General features: G+C 39.4%; 1 protein-coding gene across 1 annotated transcript in view; it reads right to left on the bottom strand.

The window, feature by feature from the left end:
* NECAB1 (N-terminal EF-hand calcium binding protein 1) overlaps window positions 1-24,915 on the bottom strand; it is a 193,812-nt gene that overhangs the window by 131,829 nt on the left and 37,068 nt on the right. Inside the window, exon 3 of the mRNA XM_078441947.2 lies at window positions 23,790-23,898. Coding sequence (XP_078298073.1) covers window positions 23,790-23,898 — 109 coding nt within the window. The remainder of the gene's footprint in view (window positions 1-23,789; window positions 23,899-24,915) is intronic.

Genomic DNA, 24,915 nt, shown 5'->3' with positions numbered 1-24,915 from the left:
GGGCCATTTTTATGTTATTGAAATGAATTATCAAGGAGCACTACTATTAGAGAAAATATTTTTCCCCTTCCAGGGCAACTTCGTCAATCATATAGAGTTAGTTTTGCATTCAAGGAAACAATCCTTAAAATCAAACGAGTAACTGAATTAACTTTTCCTATCCCACCTTATTCACATGTTTTTTTCTATCCCTCTAATTTCTCCTTTCTGTCATTCCATTTTTGATCTCCCTCTCTCTGTTCCTTTCTGACAACTAGAAGAGGAAATTCAAATGATTTCAAGTTGAGGCCTACTATGCTTGGCAGGTTATACTCTTCCCTCTTATAACTTCTGGCATATTAAATTAATTCTAGACCATAGTCCATTCTAATCCCTTCTCATTTTGCTTTGGAGAGTTCAGTACAAAAGCAAATAATGTTGTTTCAAAAATGTAAATTAGAACTACATACAATGATCAACTATGGTTGTTTTGTTAACAGTTTTATTAAAGATAAATAATACTGTTTGGTTAGGCTTATTCCTAGGTATCTTATGGTTTTTGGTGCAACTGTAAATGGGATTGATTCCTTGATTTCTCCTTCTGCTGCTTCATTATTGGTGTATAGAATTGCAACAGATTTCCTTTTATTTATTTATTTTTATTTTTTATTTATTTAAGACAAAATTTTAATGTTTATTTATTTTTTGAGAGACAGAGACTGCAACAGAGCATGAGCAAGGGAGGGGCAGAGAGAGCGAGAGGGAGACACAGAATCCGAAGCAGGCTCCAGGCTCTGTCAGCACAGAGCTTGACATGGGGCTCGAACCCACGAACCGTGAGATCATGACCTGAGCTGAAGTCAGACACTTAATTGACTGAGCCACCCAGGTGCCCCTGAATACAACCGATTTCTGTATGTTGATTTTATATCCTATGGCTTTGCTGAATTAACATAGCAGTTCTAGAAGTTTTTTGCTGGAGTCTTTGCGGTTTTCCATGTAGAGTATCATGTCATCTGCAAAGAGTGAAAGTTTGATTCTTCTTTGGCAATTTGCATGCCTTTTATTTCATTTTGTTGTCTTATTGCTGAGGCTAGGACTTCCAGTACCATGTTGAACAACTGTGGTGAGAGTGGACATCCCTGTCGTGCTCCTGAACTTAGGGGGAAAGCTCTCAGTTTTTCCACACTGAGGATAATACTAGTTGGGAGCCTTCCATATATGGCCTTTATGATGTTGAGGTATGTTCCTTCTATCCTTACGTTCTTAAGGGTTTTTATCAAGAAAGAAGGCCATAGTTTGTCAAATGTTTTTTTCAAATGCTTTTATCTACTGAAAGGATCAAATGGTTCTTATCCTTTCTTTTATTAATGTGGTATATCCTGTTGGTTGATTTGTGAGTACTGAACGAGCCCTGCAGCCCAGGAATAAATCCTGCTGGGTCATGGTGAATAATTCTTTCAATGTACTGTTGAATTCAACTTGCTAGTATCTTGTTGATAATTTTTGCATCCAGTTTCATCAGGGATATTGGCCTTTTTAGTAGTATCTTTGCCTGGTTTTGGAATGAAGGTATGCTGGCTTCATAGAATGAGTTTGGAAGCTTTACTTTCATTTCTATTTTTTGGAACAGCTTGAGAATAATAGGTATTCACTCTGCTTTAAACATCTGGTAGAATCCTCCTGGGAAGCAATCTGGCCCAGGACTCCAGATCCATATGCTGAAAACTATAGAAAGCTTATTAAAAAACTGAAGACACAACAAATGGAAAAACATTCCATGCTCATGGATCGGAAGAACAAATATTGTTAAAATGTCGATACTACTGAGAACAATCTACATATTCAATGTAAGCCCTATCAAAATAACACCCAGAATCCTTCACAGAGCTAAAAAAAAATCCTAAAATTTGTATGGAACCAGAAAAAAAACCCAGAAAAGTCAAAATAATGTTGAAAAGAACACCAAACCTGGAGGCATCACAATTCCAGAATGCAAGCTGTATTACAAAGCTGTAGTCATCAGGGCAGTATGGTACTGGCATAAAAACAGACACATAGATCAATAGAACATAACAGAGAACCCAGGCATGGACCCACAAATATATGGCTAACTAGTCTTTGATGAAACAGGAAGGAGTATCCAATGCAAACAAAGACAGTCTCTTCAGTAAATAGTGTAGGAAAACTGGACAGCGACATGCAGAAAAATGAACCTGGACCACCTTCTTACACCATACACAAAAATAAACTCAAAATGGATGAAAGACCTAAATGTGAGACAGAAAACCATCAAAATCCTAGAGGAGAAAACAGGCAGCAACCTCTTTGATCTTGGCTGCAGCAACTTCTTACTCGGCATGTCTTCAGAGGCAAGGGAAATAAAAGCAAAAATGAACTACTGGGACCTAATCAAGATAAGTAACTTCTGCACAGTGAAGGAAACAATCAACAAAACTAAAAGGCAACTGACAGAATGGGAGAAGATATTTGCAAATAACATATCAGATAAAGGGTTAGTATCCAAAATCTATAAAGAACTTACCAAACTCAACATCCAAAAAACAAATAATCCAGTGAAGAAATAGGCAGAAGACATTAATAGATACTTTTCCAAAGAAGATAACCAGATGGTGAACAGACACATGAAAAGATGTCCAACATCACTCATTGTCAGAGAAATACAAATCAAAACCACAATGGGATACCACCCCATACCTGTCAGAATGGCTAAACTTAGGAAACAACAAATGTTGGCCAAGGATGCAGAGAAAGGGGAACTCTTTTGCACTGCTGGTGGGAGTGCAAGCTGGTGTAGCCACTTGGAAAAACAGTGTGGAGGTTCCTCAAAAAATTAAAAACAGAATTACCCTACAACCCAGCAATTGCACTATGGAGCATTTATCCAAAGGAGGCAAAAATGCTGATTCAAAGGGGGGTACATGCACCCCAATGTTTATAGCAGCGCTATCAACAATAGTCAAATTATGGAAAGAGCCCAAATGTCCATTGACTGATGAACAGATAAAGAAGGAGTGGTAGATATATACAATGGACTACTACTCAGTGATCAAAAAGAATGAAATCTTGCCATCTGCAACCACATGGATGGAATCAGAATATATTATGCTAAGTAAAGTAAGCCAGAGAAAGGCAAATATCATATTTCACTCATATGGGGAACTTAAGAAACAAAACAGATGAACATAGGGGAAGGGAAGGAAGAATAAGATAAAAACAGAGAGGGAAGCAAACCATAAGAGACTCTGAAATACAGAGAACAACCTGAGGGTGTCTGGAAAGGTGTAGGGCAGGGGGATGGGCTAAATGGGTGATGGGCATTAAGGAGGGCACTTGTTGGGATGAGCACTGGGTGTTATATGCAAGTGATGAATCACTGGGTTCTACTCCTGAAACTAATACTAGGCTGTATGTTAACTAACTTGAATTTAAATACAGAAATTTTTAAAAAGCAAAATAAAACACAAATATGCCCCTGCTGCAGCACCCCCTACTGCCTTTGCCACTTTTCATTATTAAACTACTGAAGTTTAAAATAAATACATAAATAAATAGATAACACTGAAAAATTCTAAATAAAATCTGTTTTTTAATCTGTTATAAAAAGAACTTTGAGAAATAGTCTAAATTATTCTATTATTTTATCTATTATCTACCTATTCTATAGGTCAATTCTAGTCTGGACAGTTTGGCACATAGTAAGCACTCCAATAATTGAAGAATAAACAAGTAGAAAATAACATCAACTGAAAAAAATACTTGATTTTTTTTAATTGATGCAGTCTCATTATCAAAGGTGCTAAAAACTAAATTTTCTGTCCTAAATCTTTGGATATAAAAGGCTTAAGACCAATCGTAGCTAGTCTCTTACAATAAGCTAACTATAAAACTTTTATTAAAGTATTTTCTGAGGCTTCTAGAACTATCACAGTTTCATCTAAATATAGATCAAGCAAAGTTCATAGATTAAATCTATTATGACATAATTACTGCAGTTTTCATTTTGATGACAATAAAATGTCTGGTATTTTCTTTCTTTATGAGGCGTCAAGAGCAAGAGAGGGGCACCTGATAGCTCAACTGCCTAAGCATCCAACTCGATTTTGGCTCAGGTCAGGATCTCATAGTTTGTGGGACAGAGCCCCATGTCAGGCTCCATGCTGACAGCAAGGAGCCTGCTTGGGATTCTCTCTCCCTCTCTTTCTGACCCTCTCCTGCTTGTGCTCTTTCACTCTGTCTCTCAAAATAAATAACCTTAAAAAAAAGAGCAAGTGAAACTAATCACTCCTGCAATTTCAATGTTAAACAAAAAACTATTTTGTTGTAATAACAAGCCTAGGAAAGCATTAGGTATCAGTGGCCAAAATGTGGTCAGCTATACCAGTAACACATATACCCAAAAAAATACCTATTAAAATGCAGGTTGGGGGGTACCTGACTGGCTCAGTTGGTTAAGCACCTGACTTCAGTTCAGGTCATGATTTTATAGTTGGTGAGTTCAAGCCCTGCATCTGTGCTGACAGCTCAGAGCCTAGAGCCTGCTTGGGATTCTGTGTCTCCCTCTCTCTCTACCCTCTCTCTGTTTCTGTTTCTCTCACTCTCAAAAATAAATAAACATTCAACAAATTTAAAAAAAATGCAAGTTGGCAACATTAGAGGAATCATTCCAGTTCGAACAGATCATCTTATGTAAATCACATTAAAATCAAACACAATCTTAGCTATGTTCAGTGTTGCATTATAGCTGGCATGAAAGTAACTAGGTATCCTTTTGTGGTAATTAAGGATATGTCACTTTTTGTTCACCTGGCCCAGTTTAATCTCTGTTTCACAGAATTTAGGATGTACCAGGTGGCACTTCATTCTAGAAAACCCTGTGGTCTCCCAGCAACTCAAAGGAAGATAAAAGTGTTATGTTGTTGGCTTTTAAAAATCACTCAGAGACAATCTACTTTAAAAATTAAAAACATAGATGACACTCAAAGAAGAAAAACCACCAGGCTGGTTGGAGCAAAAAAAAAAAAAAAAAAAAACAACAAAAAAACTGCTCACTTTGAAAATTTTGTTCTATAACTTTTACCAGCCTAGTGTCTTTTGATTTGCATAAAGACAAAAAAAATGCAAGTCTCAAGATAGTCCAAAAAACCATCAAGTTAAGTGAAAGTAGTTATACTTCAAATGTCTTTTTGGTAACAAATATCATTTGAATATTGCATAAGTTTTTTTTTTAAGTTTATTTATTTGTTTTTTGAGAGAGAGAGAGCACGCATCCATAGGGGAGGGGCAGAGAGAGAGGGACAGAGAGAATCCCAAGCAGGCTCCATGCTGTTGGTGTGGAGCCTGATGCGGGGCTCGATCTCATGCACCATGAGATCATAATCTGACTGAAATCAAGAGTCAGCCATTTAAACAAGTGAGCCACCCAGGTGCCTCTTACTTAAATATATAGTGCTGTACCTTGTGGCTTGTAAACATTTTTTTTCGATTAATGGAATTTATTGTCCTTTTGACAAAATACTATAATCAATGGAAATGAACCAGGTGCCTGCTTTTAAGAAGTTTTTTGTGTTTTGGAAGACTGAAAATAAACATCTGCAAAACTCAAAATAAACTAATAAAGTAGCATATTAAAAATTTCTAATTATTTGGAGAACAAACTGAGGGTTGCTGGAGGGGTTGTGGGAGGGGGGATGGGCTAAATGGGTAAGGGGCATTAAGGAATCTACTCCTGAAATCATTGTTTCACTATATGCTAACTAATTTGGATGTAAATTTTAAATTAAAAATAAAATTTAAAAATTTCGAATTAATAACAGCCAAAATAAATATAGAAGTACTATAATCATGCATGGTAGGTATTTTACAAATATTAACCAAAGCCTCCCATCTGCTTTGATGCCCACAACGTCTACTATTATTTCCTTCTACTGACTAGGTTACTATTGTCTTAGAGAAGCAAAGACGAGGCAGATCACAAGACAGGGGCGTGATAGCTCATTTTGCGTGTCAACTTGGTTGGCCCATAGTGCCCAGATACGTGCTCAAACATTATTCTGCATGTTTCCTTGAGGGTGTTTTTGGATGAGATTAACATTTAAATCAGTGATCTGTGAGTAAAACAGATTGTCCTCCATAATGTAGGTGGGCCTCATACAGTCAGTTAAAGGCCTGGTAGAAAAAAAGACTGATCTCCCTCAAGCAAGACTAATATCGAGCAGATGACTTTCAAAGTTGAACTGCAATACTGGCTCTTCCTGGCCTTCCAGCCTGCCAGGCCACCCTGCAGATTTTGGACTTGGTGGTCTCTTACACGAGCCAATTCCTTAAAATAAACCTCTATTTAAATATATATCTAATTGACTCTTTGGAGAGCCCCGACTAATACAAAGGGTCAGATTCTTGACTTTTGATTCAGGTAAAAAAAAAAAAAAAAAAAAAAAAAAAAGATTTAGAAGAATACAACTTAGTAACAGCTAAGCCTCCCCATCCCCAACTAGATAAAAGTTCCCTAGAATGGAAGAGGAAAATCCCATCAATCTTGATGAGCACGATGGGAGCAGTAGATATATCTGCGTGGTGGGCCTGGGCAGGACCTGTGACAGTTGTACAAAATTGCCTGTACAGAGACTGGTTTGGGAACAATACAGGGATCATCCGGATCTGAGAGCAGCGGAGATAAGGCACGGGGAGCTGGGAGATACGCAAAGTGCCGGGGGGCTGAGAACAAGGGAATGTGCTCGGGACCTGCCTGGACTCATGACCAAAGATCGGGTGGGAAGGAAAACACCACTGCAGACACTGAATGGAGAGCTGAACAGACAAACAGATGCCCCTCTTCTCTCATGATCTTGTGCTAGGTGAGGCGCTATACTCCTACACAAACCCCAGGATTGCGATTAAATTTCCACCACCCAGAAGAATGGAGGCTTGAAACAGAAATTAAGTTAACTTATAGGAAAAAAAAAAAAGTTACATATCCTATTTCCCACCCGAGTTTCTGGTTCCTGTAAGTCAGGAAGCAGCACCGAATAGAAAGAGATAGGAATGGGTTCTAGAGACACGGGTTCTAGCCCAGGCTGAGTCCGTCATTATTTTGGGAAGTCATTTATCTTCTTTGAACTCAGTTTCCTCAAATGTAAAATGAAAGAGTTAGACTAGGGTGTCCCTGAAGAAGCCACGTTTTCCTTTCCCTTGACATACATTGTCAGTGATGTAAAAATATGAAAGGAAACATCCTGCTCGGAAAGAAGTACTTCTGTCTAAAAATTATGCTAGATTTTGTATTTTTTTAGTTTCTAGCCCATAGCCAGTGCTCGATACAAATCTGTTTGAGCCAAATGAAACAAATCTCTGAGTTCAGTGTTGAAACTATCCTTGGGGTCCTGTCACCTAGTATGTCTCACTGTTCTGGTTGAGGAGCATGGAATAAATAGTTCTAACGACAGGCAACAGGGTCAATGAAAAGTCACCAATTCACTTCCCTGCTACACACTAAAAAAATATTAAAGATTTTCCACTCGTGACCCTGTAAATCATAGCTGCTTCAGAAATTAAAGTAAAAGGGGCACCTCGGTGGCTCAGTCGGTTGCTTAAACGTCCCACTCTTGATTTCAGCTCAGGTCATGATCTCGTGGTTCGTGAGATCGAGCCCCTCAGTGGGCTTTGCGTTTCTCCCAAGATAAATAAACATTAAAAAAAAGGAGGAAATATAAAGAAGTACATAAAGAGATTCTTCCCTCCTTCCTTTGCTAGGGCAAGCATCACTTACAACCCTCTTGGATATGAAGAGGAAAAGAAACCCAGTAGTAATCCACCCATTCAGCCAAAGGAATGATTCCAGAAGGGGCACAAAACAGCGAACTTTACATGTTGCTGTCTACCTGCATCAGCCATGTTCTAAGGCAGCTTCTCTAGCACCTGCAGTCACGTTACCATTAGGCCTGCCTGGAAAGTCCTTAGCAATTTTAGTACAGTTGAACGCACACTATAAAAACCATGTGTAATGTTCTGAGATCCACTGAGAATGACAATAAAGGAAGACTCTTCCAGCCATCTAAATGTCTGCATTGTTTCAACACGGCAGCTTTACAGAGAATGTCCTACGTTGGGAAAGCCTCTGAGTGTGGTTAAAAGCTCTAGTCACGCACAGCGCCGAGCTAGACAGCCCAGGACTCACTTGAAGAGCAAAGAGCTGTAGCAGACAAGCTGTTCCTGCCCACATAAAACAAACAGCAAACAGCAACCAGGAAGCCCACCCACACATCCAGGCCCTTGAGAGCCCGCTGACGATTTTCATCTGCAGACAGCTTCTACGATGTGCAATGCGGCTTAACCAATCCTCCCTCTTCCCCAGCACTTGTCTTTAAGGGAGGAGAAACAATGGAAAAATTCAAAAAGCAGTAACTTCGATCTATTTATTAGGCATATAGATTTGTACCGGATATAATTTCAAGCCCAAGGACAAAAGTGAACCTTTGAGATCACCATTTTAGGAGGCTCTCTGTGACCCACCCGGTGGAATTTTCCAGAATCTACTTTTGCACTGCATGGGGTCCTGACACTTAAGTGTCCCCCATTAACTCTCAGGCCTGAGCCACCTCTGGAGTACCCTTTTCTAATAATTCCTTCCAGGATCCAGATTGCTTTCCTTTCATTCCAAGCTGCCACCACCCCATTATCCATCAGGAGGTTCTTCTCTCTCAAGACAAACCCAGTAGGCTCAGCTCCCCCTCTCCATGCCGTCTTAGGCAACAAGTCTCCATGTCACTTTCACTGCTGTGAAACTTAAACACTAGGAGAGAGGGGGAAGCAAAGTCCCTAACGGGGATGGCATTTCCTAACTTCCTTTCCTTAGTGATACCCAGAGACTCAAGTAGCCTCCAATATTCTCCTACTGTTACAGAAGTCAAGGCCCTTTTGACCCTCATCTACCTCTATACTGTGCTCATCTCCTTTTTTCAAAGGAAGCCCATTTTCCAAGCTACTGTTGCCTCCTGAAGACATGATTAGGAAAAAAGCAATTTCTGTCAACTGGAGTTCGCATTTCTAAGGCTCTTCAGAAAGGGAGAGTTTAATCTCCGAAGGCTCTCTGCCCAAAATAGGTCATTTCCACGCACATCTTCTGATCAACTACTTCAACTACTTGGTCACTAAATTGATAGCTTCGCCACAAGTATTTTTGTTCTTCCAGGGTAACACCTCTTGAAATATTAGATTTCCATTCATCGAGGCTACCGGTGCCCCTGCCCTCCCAGAAGAGTCAGGACAGTGGGCAGAGAACGACCTGAACGGGGCAGCTTCCCAGCCACCCTCGCCTTCCCTGGTCCTGAACCCAGGAGGCAGCAATGAGCGAGCAATGGACGAGCTGGCGCGTCACGAATTCCCGCGCTGACAAGCACTGCTCACTCAAGTCAAACAAACTCCTCGTATTTATGTGGCACCTTCTGTGGTTGCCAGACTAAACTGCTTTTTAACGTTTGTTTCGTGAGTTTTCACAATTTCCTGCCAGAAAATATTAGTAGTGCCACTTAATATTCAAAGAGAGTAAAACACTGAAAAGTTTGCTTGGCCAAGTCCTTCAGAAACAGAGCGAAGACTATACCGCTCTGCCAGACACCGAGCCAGTGTACCGAGAATGACTCAACAGGCCGCTGTATAGAGTCGTGGTTAAGAGCCAGACTTCCCAGGCTTACTCCTTACCCTCTGGGTGTCTTGGGGAAAATCACTCAGTCTCTGTATTTCGGCCTTCTCATGCAAAATGGGCTCAATCATGGTCTGTTGTTAAGATTAAATAAGTTAATGATGGAACATTTATTTGAGAGAGAGAGAGAGAGAGAGCACATATGAGCAGGGGGTGGCTGGGACGGGCAGAGTGGGGGGTAAGAGAGAGGCAGGAACAAGACAGAGAGACGGAGACAGAGAGAGAAAGAGAATCTTAAGCAGGCTCCACACTCCTTGCTGAGCATGGAGCCCGATGCAGGGCTCGATCCCACAACCTGGGGATCATGATCTGAGCCAAAATCAAGAGTCAGATGCTCAACTGACTGAGGCACCCAGGTGCCCCAGTGATGTAAAGTTCTTAAAACAGGATCTGGTACATAAACTTTAACCATTATTATTGCTCTGCATTATCGGGTTACTGAGTACCTGACATCTTTCCAGATCAGAAAGATTTCAACCTACTCAAAGACTAGTTTTCAAAATGATGATTCAGATGAACCTTTTTTCAAGGATAGCCGAAGTAGCCTTTTAATTGGTCTTTCTGTCTCCAGACTTGTCACCTCTCATCAATCCTCTTTTATTTTGGGAAGAGCCATCTTTCTAAATCAGAAAACTAGTCCGGTGCCTTCCATGTTTAAGACCCTTTCGTGGCTCCACACTGACCTGAGGGTAGAAATCCGAATGCCCCACAGGTTCATAAGTGGCCTTTCACAAGTGGCCCTGTCTCTCTGGTCCCTCTCCCCATCACACTCTTAAACTTGAGCAGACTGCGTGCCTTTCAGGTCCCCCAACATGCCACCCTCCCTCTCACCTAAGGTTTCCCCATATGCCATTCTCTTCGACTAAAACTTTTCTCAGCTGCAGCCCCACTCATATCCACACCTCTTCTTGATAGTAGCTCATCATGCACTTAAAAGTCACTTTCAAGCGGTCTTGACTGTAGACTGGGTTAGTCCCCACCCCTAACTCCAAAACAGTTGTATCTCCCTGTCATAATTAATCAGGTTACCATCTTTCTACATCCCTGGCCAAACTATAAATCTCTTCTTCACCATCATATCCCCAGCATCTAGCACAACGAGGTAAACACTAATACTTGTTGAAAGAATGGAAAGTTCAGTTTGTATGGGCAAGACAGAGTATTAGACACAGACTGAGCTCAAAGTTCCATTTATTAGCCTCTCTCTCTCTCTCTCCCTAATCTCTAGGATCCTCTTCCCTGGAATTCCCAAGAAACTTCAGTGGGTTTCTGTGGTAGCCTCTTAAAATAGTCAAGCTCTTTTTTTTTTTCTGTATCAGGGTTGATATAAAATTACTCATAAAAGCCCGGTGGGGGGGCTGATTTAGAAGTTAAGAGGAAAGGCGAGTCTTGCGTAGTTGTTCTTTGCTGGTTTGGCACAGAACACTGAGTGTCTGATATAATGAATCAACCATCTCTCCTCCCTCCCCATCAAATTTAAAATATGTAATATCTATAGCATTTTATATTAAATTTCCAGGGATTCATGTTACCAGGTTAAGAAATCTTATGTGGAAGACTTTACATAACCACCGAAGGACAAAGATTTCCTGCGTAATCTAGGACTGTGAATGAGGGATTTCTGTCATGGGCTTTGAAATCTACATTACTTTCTTCACCCTAAAGAACAGTTCCAATCAAATACAGTGAGGATAACAATGTTTCATGCATTCATACTATGCTCTTTTCACTGGACTATGTCTCTCTGAATATACTCTATATTAAAGATAAAATCCCTTTGAGTTTTCATGAACCAGAAGTTAGCTCCATGGAGAATAAAAAGATTTTGAAATGTAAAATATAAAGGGCAAGGATCCAGGATTAGGGATTCAAAGTAGAAGCAGAAATGCAAAGGCAATTAAATAAATAGCAACACAGAAATTCAAAGAGTAGAGACCTCTTACAATCCATTTCAGTTTAAGTGACCCTGGTATAGACATAGTCCGTCAACTTCCAGTTTAGAGATGGATCAGTCCAAGAGAGTGACAGAGGGAGAGACTGTAAAAGAGAGTGAAAGAAACTAGATGCAGACAGGAGCTCAGAGACAGTGCACCCAATTCTATTACATAAGTAAGGATAAATGACTAAGTTCTTGGAAGCTGCAAACTCAACTAGAGTAACAGTTGTCAAGGTCAAATCTGAATTTTCACTTGGCAACTATACACGGTAAGGGAGAGAGCAAGAGAGAGACTCTTTGTGGCAATCTCAAGTCTATATTCATTTCAACCTGACGGCAGTGAGGATGGGAAGTGGAGGGAAAGTTATGTATGCAAATAATTAAAATCCTATGGTTTTCCACATGTAGAATTCTAATTATTCTAAAAGCAAACTATTTTAATTAAAAACAGATTCCCAGAAAAACCTAAAAATTAAGCCATTAAACCCTTAGTGAATGAGTCAAGAACAGTAACGTTCGGCTGATACCCAAGCTCAGCTTTCTTCCTATTACAGTTTGAGTTCACTACTAAAAGCTTTTGCTAATTAGTCTATTTTTCCCTTCTGAGAAACCTTTTAAGAACAGAAAAGAGAAGGCACGTCTGCGTGGCCTAGTCAGTTAAGCATCCAGCACTTGATTTTGGCTCAGGTCATGATCTCAATCCCCACATCAGGCTCCGTGCTGAGTGCAGAGCCTGCTTAGGATTCTCTCTCCTCCTGTCTCTCTGCCTCTCCCCCACTCAATAAATACATAAACCTTAAAAAAACAGAAAAGAGAACATAATATTCTATATAGTGGGAGCTTCTTTTAAAGCAGGGAAACTTTGTTTTATATATAAATGCAGATCCACTAAATATACTGGGACAAAGAGAAATTCTTAATTTGAACATATTTTCTGTCTGCTAAAATAAATAATCCACATTCACATTTTAAAATTACATTTCATGGCTTTTAGTTCATGGGCATAGAGAACTATTTTAAAAGAGACATACATTTCAAAAATTTAATTGCGAGTCCAAAGTCAGACTTATTATTTACTCGATTCCCCTCAAAAAGACTCAGTTATTATTTGACCGGATCTGTCAGTAGCATCATCCTTTCTATAATCAGTCAGCCAGGATCTCAACTCTAAAAATCACCAACAATGTGCCTTTGTATGCTTTTCTTACATCTAATCAATATACTCCATTCCTAGAAGAATTAGTCAACTAACCAAGTAGTTATTGAGTGTATTATAACACTTACTGGAAATAGCAGAAAACCATATTCTTGCCTGAAAGGACTGTATGATTTAGATTTAGTGACAAAATTAACATGTTCATGAAACAATTAGCAAAAAATAACAACAAATATATAATTAAATGGTACCCTATGAAAGAGTAAACTGGAATTACAGAAATGTGGACAAAAAAGACAATCAGGAAAAAAGAAAAGGTTGGTAAATACATCTTAACAATAATAATCATGATTATGATTTAATGGCAGGTGTTTACACATTATCGTTAAACTTCACAAAATGAGTCTTTACCTTGGATCTATTTTACAGCCAATAATATTAAGGTTCAATAAAGAGCAATGGCCATCCATAGTCCTTACTGCTAGATCGTGGAAGGAGGTAAGCCTAAGCTTGACCAGTTCCTGAGCTTTTTCCACACTGCAACATTGCTTTTCTGGAATTGGGTGGACTTTGACAGCTAGAAAACTTTACTAGGCAGAGGAGAGGGGCGAGGCTATTCAGGCAAAGTGCACAGCATGAGATAGGGGGAGGAAGGAATCTATCCCTTCTCAATGAGCTCATAACATATATTAGAGACTGTGCTAGGTCTGGAATCCATGGAAAGCAAAACAGTCATGACTTCTGCCTTCGTGTTGTTTAGATTGGGGAGGGCAGCATCAATCAAATAAACATGGAACAAGCATAAAATTGTAGTTTATGTAAGTGCTTTGGAAAAGAGATACACGCCACAAGGAGAAAGCAGAATGAGAAATGTAACCTAATAAGAAAAGTCAGGGAAGGTTTTCAAGAGGTGTATAGATATGTATATGATTATTTAAATATGGAAAAAGTTAGAAGACCACAGTCTCAGTGGTAGAGATTGGTCATGTGGGGTAAGATAGGAGTGGATAGTAGGAAAGGAGAAAAATAGAAGAAAATAGCTTTCTGTGATTAGAACAGAATGCACACAGTAGAAGTATGGTGACCAAATGCTATTGGTAGTTAAGTCAAGGTGGTGAAATTTTGGGTATTTTTATGCTCTTTCTTATGATTTCTGTATTATTTGAATTCTCTTTTTACAGTAAGTATGTGGTATTTATATAATTATTATAGGGCAAAATATCTTCCTTAAGAGATTGCTCTTGACAAAATTCATTTCAAAAGGAAGCAATCACTTTCAGGTTATTTGTAATCTATACTTATTTCAAAGATTCTGAAACCTGGGAACATCATAGAGAAAAAAATTGCAAATACTCCACCAAAGTGACCATTTTGAGAACAATGCAGCTGTAAAAGAGAGAAAGCTTGCATTTAGGTAGGGGTAGTGACCATAAAGAGAGTTGATGGATTCATAAGATGAATGAGCTGGGGGTGGTGGGGGAAGAAGACAGAATTGGTTGGTGCATTGGTGGATGAGGGAGAGAGGAAACCATCCAAGAAGTAAGCTTCGTGTATTTTTAAAAGATTAGGGTTAACACTTTACTGATCTGATTTCGTCCATTTGGTGGATATTGGTGACATCAGAAAGAATACTGCATTTATATGAATAAAAAATTCATTTAGATTCCTCAGGAATCAACTTTTATTTCGAGTAGTAATCGATTTTTACTTTGCCATCAGCAACTGTGTTATGGCTGATGTGAGGTGAATTGAGTAAAAATCAAAAGAGAATTCACATTCTTTATTGGGAGGACAAGATGACAACCAGAAAAGAGTTCTCTAGATAAGGTTAAAACATAAGATGATCTGAAACAGCTTGAAAGCAGAGGCCTTTAACACAAATGATTAAAGGAAACAGTAAAACTCTGTGAGTGCTCTGAAGAACAATGGAGAAAATGAGGCAAACGTAAAGTGGAGTGGAGGGTGGTAACGAACTAAGTCCAAAAGTAGGAGATGAATTCCACATATAACGGCAGGGTGGAGGGAGGGAAAATGTGCAAGGAATGGAAATAATGTCCACAAAGAAAAAGAATAACACCTCTACATTGTGGTGACTCCCACACTGTAAAAATCCTACATAATGATTATAAAAAGGGAAGAGATTAAGGCAGCAATTAAGGCAATTACCCCTATACTGTACATCCAAATATACTCTACTGCTAGAGAATGAAGCACCTCTTTATCAAAAGGAAAATACCTGAAAGCGATTTTTTAAATTGGCTTTGGGATATTTTGATTTCTTTCTTTCCTTTTTTTTTTTTTAATTTGAGAGAGAGAGAGAGAGAGCAAGGGAGAGGGGCAGAAGGGGGGGGGGGTGGGGAGAGAGAATCTTAAGCAGACCCCATGCTCAGCATGGAGCCCGACATGGGTCTCAATTTCAGGACTGTGAGATCATGACCTGAGCTGAAATCAAGAGTCAGAAGCCTAACCAAATGAGCCCCCCAAGCGCCCCTGGAATATTTTGATTTCTGGTAGGACACAATAAGTAGTGGAAAATCTGAAAATTTACTGAAGTGGCATGACAATGAGCTGGAGTTTGATTTTTAGTTACCCCTGAGATAATCCTAGGCTCTTTCAAAATGTATGTGTGTAACCTTGGGCGAGTTACTCAACTTTCTATATCTGATTCCTGAACTGTGGGTTGTAAAGAGTAATAATACCTTTTTATGCGGTTTTTGTGAAGATTAAATAAGATGATGTAAGTGCCTGGCACATAGACAATAACTGTAATTTTTTTATTCCATTAAAAATTAAACATTTTTTTAGAAATTATATATGAACTTCCCTGACACAAAATTTAGCTTGTTTACCGTCTTGGTCAGAGAAAATGGAGACCAATTTCTTGTAGAAATTATAACTAAAGAGAACCCATTTCCACATCACTTGAAGAAAAATCTCCTTAAAATCCTCTCCTTTATAAATCCCCTAAACTATGCTAATCTTCTTAATTATAAAGTAGATTTGTTGAGTCCTCACTTTTCCTCCAGGAAAGAATCCTCAGCTCAATCAACGCTGCAGATTGTGGAATGGCCTGATTTGGGAGAAAGTGTTGGCAGTGTCGAGGAAATGCCTTCAGAGGAAAGTAAACAATTTTTACAGGAACTCACAGGAAACAGCCTGTCTTTTTCTCCTCATATCCTTATGAGCTAGAGATGCTCAAAGAAAGTAAACAGGTTTCAGAGATGATTGAAGTGAAAGGCACATCTGAAAAACAGGTGGATAATAAGTACATTTGATGGCCGCAGGTAGGTGCTAATGGCCAAATGGAACCAATAACTGGAGAGCGAGGTCTAGTAAGATTGTAAGACTTCAGTTTTTGGTCCCTGATAATGAGGCACAAAGTGTGCCTCTAAAGAATATAGTCAGAAAACGTTTCGTTTAGCCATGTTCATAGTTCCGATTTTTAAATTCTTAAGAAGTAAGGACAACACAATATGTGAGAACTGGTGGATAACTATGGAGAAGGACTAAAGGAATAAAGAACAGGTGTCACCCACGAAGTCCGCCTAAGTTTTGGGAGTCCCTGAAGAGACAGAGGAGTTGGCAGGACCACAAGGAGTGAAGACACGGCATTGCATGCGTGATTCTAGTAATATTCTAGAGTGTGGGAACACAGGGACGCTGGGGGGAGACACATCAAATGGTCAGGAAGGGAGCAGATGTAGGGAACTAGAACCCTGGACCAGCACGCTTGTTAACAGACCTCTCCCTGGCTTCATTCCTTTCCATTGTAGGGAGCTTCAGATTTCCCTGAATGACCCCACACTCAGTAGAAACTCTCTGGAGTTCAAACTGCGCCCAGCCTCTCGTCCTTTTAGGGAAGTGGATTATATTCCTCCAAAATATGAGAGGGGAGAGGAAAGTCTTTGGGACTGAGTAGGCAGGTGATCTACAAATTCTGCCTGCCCAGCACTATTCTGAAAATACCGTCCCAATTCTCTTCCACATCGTGTTTTCCCGGTAACAATGATTTTTTTTCAGGGATGTGCACGAGACCCAAGTCAAGCTAACACAGTTCAAGATCACAATTTTGCTGGGACTACTGGGAAACGATAGCAACCTCTGAGAGTTTGCCAAGCTGGTGGCAATATGAACCTAGAGCTTCTAGTCTCTTCTTGACATCTCAGCAAGAGGATCTGTTCAAGAGAACAGCCAACACAGAGAAAAGAAGAGGTAGGAGTTGATGGAAGACTGATTGCTCGCACCACTGTTGGGAGTACTTGCTCGAGAACACATAAGGCCCGTCTCTGGACTTTTCAGCTACAGGAGTCGGATGATTATTTTTCAGGTCAGCTTAATTTATGTTTCTGTCACTCACAACCGGTGAAGTCCTGCCTACTATATTCTCTTCTGCCCCAGTGTGACTTCAGCCAAGTAGAGCTTAGGAGAAGTTGAGGAAAATCCGTAAAGAATGTTCTTCTCTCCCTTCTTAGCATCACAGTTCCTCTGACTCCATGACTCATTTGGCATATAAGCATTCTAAACTAAAATCATCGGCCATAGCTAACAGATAACTCCTGCCTCTCTCTGGGAAACAGCATACATCTGCTGGCCTTTCTCTGTTTATGCCAGGGAGGTTACTGAATGCCTCGACAGAGGTCAGCCCACAGCCTAGGTCTTACAGCTAAGTCTTGGTCATGGAGCCGAAGGAAATGCTCTGTGTTCTCTGCTAGTTTGTTCTCTGGCCAGTTTGGGCCTTGTTGGAATACCTGGAACACTCTCTGGCCAGAGCTCCTTGGCCCAGTCTATATTGCTAAAACTCAACTCTGGACACCCAGTCTGCCCACTCTGTCTTACCCATTATACTCTGGAATTTGATTTTCTCTTCACTCTCTTGACATCTTGACATACGGCTACACCACTTTTGCTCTTTTCTGATTTCTTTCCTGTACTTGCTGAGCTTAGCACCTGCAATTGTGATCTCCCCCGTTCTCCAGGCACTTAGGTCTGGGTGCTGCTTTCTGAGTCTTCAGTTCCAGTAAAAATGGGACTGGTTATTTTAATAGGAAGATCTCTCTTGCCCACTATGGAAATGCTGGGAACTTTCCAGTCATAGTGCAGTACAAGCTGTGCCACATACTCTGCAGACCAACCCACTGCTTATTCCTTGGGTGCTGACACTGCCTTCTTTTCCTTGTGCCCACAATATGTGTCTACTTAAGCATGTGATGAATAACTCAAGGGAGAAAGTGGCTGCATCAACCAACTCATAAAGTTAGCATTTTGCTGTCACGCACAAATACAAGATGAACAACCTTCTGTTTCAGAAGGAACCAAATTCTACCATCTGGAACAAACCCTTTGATATCATTACTCTCCAATTATTATGGGATTTTATCTCATCATTGGTGCATAAAACTGTCTTCAAATATTAGAAAGACTTGTCATAACATCTTTGTATTCTGCATGTCCCCAAGGAACAAAACTAAGAAAAATAAGTGAAGTTGAGAGAGAAATTTTCAGTTTCGTTTAGGAAAGAGTTTTTTAAGCTTTCAGAGCTAGCTCAAGATGGACTATGCTCTTTTAGTAGGTGGTGATATTTCTGTCACTTTGGTGTGCTTCAGTGATTTAACAAGTATTGGGTGAAATCCCAGTAATTGGCACTGAAAAAATCATCTTAGCCTGGAACGAGGAATACTCGACCTGAAGCCGGCAGTTGTCCATTTCTAGTTAAACCCGCCCCCCAACCCCCGATCTGCAGGCCCTGGGAAGCTTTTCTGTGTGTTCACTCTCTGACCTAAGAGCAAAACTCCCATCTGGTCTACCATTTGGCCTATCTTAACAATCTGGAACTCCAAAGTGCAGTACTCTGAAAGAATCATTTTTGGTCTCTAGGGGATCTTTCCCCCGCCTGTGCTATGGTTAACACCACAGGGAATTATGTTAATTTATTCATGAGTTCCTCGGACTGAAAAATGTAGACAAGCTGGCTTTCTGATGAGTAAGAGCACTTCTGATGAACCATGGAAGTTTCCTCTTGACCTAATGATCTTCCTTCTATCTATTTCTGTTCTCTGATATGATGGTTTCAATTTTTAAATTATCAAAGCTGTAGATTTAGCTTTTGCTAATATTGTCTTTTGCCAAACTTAAAATGTTATGGGCTTTATGTATTCTTTACTAGATACTTTACTAGTAACTTTTCCAAATTTGAGAAAAACGTGTGTCCAAAACCTTTTAATGGAGCCGGAAAAGATGTAATAAGGCTAATTAAAATGAGAGATTAACAATTCTTTTTCTTTTTTAAAAAAGAAAAAAAGATTAGGCATATTTGACCCAGAAAGAAGACAGTTAAAATGAGGGTTGACAAAAGTCTGTGAAATCATGAAAGGCTTCATAAGGTGGCTATAACATTCTTCAGAATGTTTTGGAATATCAGATTGTGTGCACTTCGCTTAAAGTTTGAGAAAGTTAAAAATTTCAACAATATTTTGCCCTGTTGACAAAAACTTACATTTTGACCTTCTTTTTCTTTGCTATGCTATATATCCCAAGGATCATGCATAGGAAAAGCTGGATTTGTGTTCTACACTCAACCACACTACTCAAGAAAAAAACTCAAGAAAATTTTCTAAATATCCAAACATAATGGAAAATGTCAATGTTAAAATTAATTTTTGGATAAAAGTGATGGAAATTTAGACTTCTGATGTCTTCAAATTTTTCCTACTGTCATTCAGGTTCTTCTCATTTCTAGTCTCTGCTCTGAGTGAAATCTTCAGGACGTGTAGATTAGGAATGTAATTGCTAGCAAATCATTCATTATTAAAATTCTAATCAAACAATTAGGATGATTCATGGAACTCTCATTAGAATGAGACTGTACCGAATTTTGAGCTTAAGCTTGCAACTGTGCAGGCCGGAAAAGTGACCAGAGCTCCCTAAACACTTTAACATAAAGGGATGTGCGCTTGACGGTTTCATTTTGAAATACACTAAAAAAGAAATTCTCTGTGATTCAAAACTATAGATATTTACAATCTTGGTAATATCCACGTATAGAAATCTTTGCAGTATCTCAAATGTGTAAGTTCTTAGGAGACCGTGTGTCTTCGGGTTTGTTTTTGTATTTGTTGGTTACAGTCTCCTTGTATCGGGGGAGGAAATCTGACTGAAAAGACCCAAACGGCCGCAGGGCACACTTAAAGCTGCAGTGGAATCCGCGAAACATAATTTCTCAAATGAACATACTGATTTTTTAAAATAAGAGAGCAAAGAAATGAATGGACAAGAGGAAGGGAAAAAAACCAGGAAGTTTAATCTGTAAATTAAGATTGCTCCCTAAATGTATGTGGAGAGGGCCATATATATATTTTGAACTTGTCCAAACCTTTTGTAATCAGTGCACAGCTGTATGTGTGTAGTTTGTTCACTGAAAAGCTACCTATAAACACATGGTATCTGAGAATCTCTAGGTTTACCTGATAGGTTTTTTATGTCCTTTTACAAGGAATAATGCACTTATTTTTGATATTTAAAATATCTTAATGATGTGGTACTACAGGCACAGTTACAATGACATTTCTAAGTAATATCCGCTGTTCATGATCGAGCACAGTGTTTTAGGAGCACAATATTTTGAGACTGTTCTTCATGAGAAAAAAAGGGGAGAATTCAGTAGCAAGACATGTTCTCAATATTTTCCTTCCTTATTTCCAAATATTTTCAGAGTGGACACGGCACTTTTAAAACACGGCAAATATAGGGACACCCGGGTGGCTCAGTTGGTTGAGTGTCTGACTTCGGCCCAGGTCGTGATCTTGCGCGTTGTGGGTTCCAGCCCCGTGTCGGGCTCTGTGCTGACAGCTCAGAGCCTGGAGCCTCCTTCGGATTCTGTGTCTCCCTCTCTCTCTGCCCTTCCCCCACTCTATCTCCCCCAAATAAATAAACATTAAAAAAATTATTTAAAACATGGCAAATATAATATTTATAGCAAAGAGAAAAGTTTCCAGAGATGGCAGAAATGAGTGGAGGTAATACTGTGTTAGCATATACGTTTGCAAGAAAGAGAATCTTACTCAAATAAGCTCAAGAAAATGCAGTATATTAAGTGGATCGTGATTTAATAGACTCCAAGATGAAGTTAAATCACCAGACATCAGGAGGGGCAGGAACCAGGCACCGCTAGGGGCCTTAGCAGCAGACGTTCATTGTATCTGAATCTGATGGTTCACCATAAACATGAGACAGTGAGTCTGAATGACATTGTCTAGCCTATGTATAAATTGGCTCCTTCAGGCCAAGCTGTACCCTTGATCAAATTAGGATGGTTGGTGATGCTGAGCATACAAGAACGTATTTTATTAGAAGTCATGTGGAAGGGGAAAAAAAATATGGCATATAGTACAATCACTAAAATAATTGAAACTTGGATCATGCAAAGACAAAAGTTATCACTTGCTTGAAATATAGCTCTGAAATTTCTCGGTCAATGTTTGAATTAATCTCCTTAAAAGATCAAAGCCTGACTGACATTCTTTTTTTTTTTTTTTTTAAGGAATTTCATGAATACAATTCTGAAGTCTCTAACATATTAGAGACTCCAGAGGCTCCAGATTAGGTTGACCACCATTATCAGAAAACACTTAAGTGTTTTTACTAATGCATCTATGAAAGCAACTGGTAGTAATAATTACTCCTTTGGACTTACTGTATAAATCATTGCATATAATTCTTTAGCAATTAATGTAATCTTAAGGCTATGCCAAGTAATTTCAACTAATAAATATGTAAATAAAATAGCAAAATCAGGCCAATAAGGTTTACTGAAAACTTTAGTTTTCATCAATATGAATAAATGTGCTTTGAAAAACCTCTGTGACACCTAAGATTGCTATTATGACTCGCAATAATTGTTTCAAACCTGGATACTGTTAAAACTTTGATAGCAAGTATAACGAGGAATAAGTAATCAACATACATAATGGAGTATTAGCATCTTAATCTCCAACATCTGAGCCATAAAGGGAGCCTCTGCTCTTTCTTTCACTCAGGTATTAGTTCTCAGAATGGTTCACATGGCTTCCTTCCTTCCATGCATAAACATTATTCCCTAGCAGCAATTTAAGAATTGGGCTAACATTCATTCGTGGCCTTTCTCCACCTTCGCCCCCCCCCCGGCTTAGCTCTGTCCTTCAGGAGAACCACAATAACCTACAAAGATGTTGATCCCTGGCTTAAGTACTTTAAGGCCATTTCCTGGCCTGCAGTTTAAACTTGAAGCACTTTTGCATCTCAGAGCGCACACCCCTTCTTGCCTGGCCCATTCTTCCCTTTCCAGATTTTTCTCCTCCCGCTCTCAGCCTTACAATTGATGATGCTGAAAACATGAATACTTGTTACTCCCATCCACCTTATACTTTCAGATCCTTTCTTATGCTTTTTCCTCTAGTTGGAATATTCCCTCATTCCATTCTTCACCTAACTAGTTTCTGCCCTCCCATAAAGACTTAGCTCCTGGCTACCTAATCCTAGGAACATTCCTAGAGTTTATCAAACTAGGCTAAAATTCCCTGCCCCACTGTGTTATCCCACAGTGTCCTGTACATACCTCAGTCACAGTGGCTATGATATCATATAAAAATGACTTGTTAGTGGGTCTATTGTTTCACAAACTATAAGCGGGTTCCATGTTATACCAACCCACACCCACTAGGGACTTAGATTTGTTGAACAGAATGAAACTTCTGACACAGTTATCAGCTAATGAAGCTGTTTCATAGGGAATTTGAAATTCCAACAGAAGAAACTTACAGACTGAGTATTTAAAAAATTTTCCACTGCTTGAGGAAAGTGAATTTAATCTTTTAATTTTTCTTATTAGTTCGCCACAGAAAAAAGTCTATGCCTCGATGTTGCCCAAGAGCATTTTCTCGGCAAGCTGGCTCACTGCCTGGAACCATCTCGACACTTTGCCTAAAGCAAGACAGTGATTGTTCAAATAGGAAACACACTGATGGGTCTCCAGGCATGGCTGAAATGACGCATTTTCCACATTAGAATTCTGTAATCACGACTGTTACAAATAACATGATTTGGATCAATTACCCAAATCAAACAGCACGTTTCTGTTGTTCTATATCCTAAATCCCTCATTAGTATAGTAAGAATATAAATAGAAACTTTATAAATGCTATACTAATGAAAAGGAAGGACCTACATATGTAAGATAAATAAAATAGATCACTGTATACATTGACTATTCAGAAAAAAATTCTGTGTCCTGTATTACCGGCACGTCTGAGGTAACAGTGGTCTGGAGTTAAGCACATCTGAATTGTCCAGAAAATCACTGCAGTTCCGCATTTCACTAAGCTAATATAATGGCCTCAGGATAAGTTTTAGATGAAGCGAACTGAGATGAAACTAGAAAGAAGGTAAAATGCCACTTTCTTATTAATGACACACTTAGAATTATCTCTAATCTTTGCTTTTGTTTCACATTCTGCACACTCTAAAGCTACTTTAATTGGGCTCCCTACAGAAGATCACTGTTTTGCAATTCAGTACTCAGTTTTTCAGAGTATTTCCATTACTAAAGAGGGGGTACCTCAAAAGTAAACACACAGAGGGGTGTCTGGGTGGCTTAGTCGGTTAAGCAACCAACTCTTGATTTCCGTGAAGGTCACTATCTTGATCTCACCCTTCGGTTCCTGGCTGGTTCTTCAGACCCAGACTACATCCAGCTAGCTGTGTGCTGACAGCTCAGAGGAGGCTTGAGATTCTCTCTCTCTTTCTGCCCCTCCCCTGGGCATGTGTGCACTCGTGTGTGCACTCACGCAAGTGCACTCTCTATCTCCCTCTCAAAATAAATAAACTTCAAAACAGAGTCAACATACAGAAGTAAACATTACAAAATGTGCCCTTTACGTATTTCCTCACTCTCTCCTGCATCAGTACATACTTGTTCACACCTTCTGTACATCACTTACAGAATCCAATGATAAAAAGTTCCTTACTTGGTATTATGTGTATCAATGGTATGGAAAAGCTCATGTAATTCTTCTCCACTCAGAACACCATCTGCAAAATATGCTTTGAATTCTTCAAAGGACAATTTTCCATCATCTGAAACGGTAAGAACACACAGAAGATAAGCAAATCATTTCAACTTTGTATACTGTTTTGTCTTTTAATTTTAAAATCTTGGCTCAAATGCTTATGCCGGTTTATTTGTGCATGCACACACATTTATTTAAAAAGAAAGAGGGGCGCCTGGGTGGCTCAGTTGGTTGAGTACCCGACTTTGGCTTAGGTTATGATCTCATGGTTTGTGAGTTCGAGCCCCAGGTTGGGCTCGGTGCTGACAGCTCAGAGCCTGGAGCCTGCTTCGGATTCTGTGTCTCCCTCTCTCTCTGCCTCTTCCCTACTCACAATCTGCCTCTCTCTGTTTCTCAAAAATGAACAAATGTCAAAAAGAACTTTAAAAAATAAAAAAGAAAGAATAATTGAAGGTGTTAAAAAGAAAAATAATTTAATACATTTTTATAGTACATGGACTTCAGACATTTACTCCCTGATGAAATAAGTCTTCATGGTTTTAAGTATGTTTGGGTTCATTTATTTTTACATTTAACAAGCAATTTAACTAAATATACCAAAAATATATCCGCACAACCAAATAAAAGCCTAATACAGAGTCAATTATTCAGATGTTTTGTCTTCATCTATAGGACCTAGCAGGTTACAGAATAAACAGATGTTTAATAAGTGAATACTGATTATTTAAAAAAAATTTTTTTTAATGTTTTATTTATTTTTGAGACAGAGAGAGACAGAGCATGAACGGGGGAGGGGCAGAGAGAGAGGGAGACACAGAATCGGAAGCAGGCTCCAGGCTCCGAGCCATCAGCCCAGAGCCCGACGCGGGGCTCGAACTCACGGACCGCGAGATCGTGACCCGAGCTGAAGTCGGACGCTTAACCGACTGAGCCACCCAGGTGCCCCAAGTGAATACTGATTAAATAATCATGTAGATTTCAGAATTGTTACTGCAATCCAACAAACTGTGTTCATTCCTTTATGATTCAAACAAATGAACACGTTTAAACACAAACACATTTTACTTATTGTGGGATACAAAAG

This window comes from Panthera onca, chromosome F2, assembly GCF_046562875.1.
Source record: "Panthera onca isolate mPanOnc1 chromosome F2, mPanOnc1 haplotype 2, whole genome shotgun sequence".
Lineage (NCBI taxonomy): Eukaryota > Metazoa > Chordata > Mammalia > Carnivora > Felidae > Panthera > Panthera onca.
The sequence above is the reverse complement of the archived record's forward strand: the minus strand, read 5'-3'. Positions and strand labels throughout refer to the sequence as shown.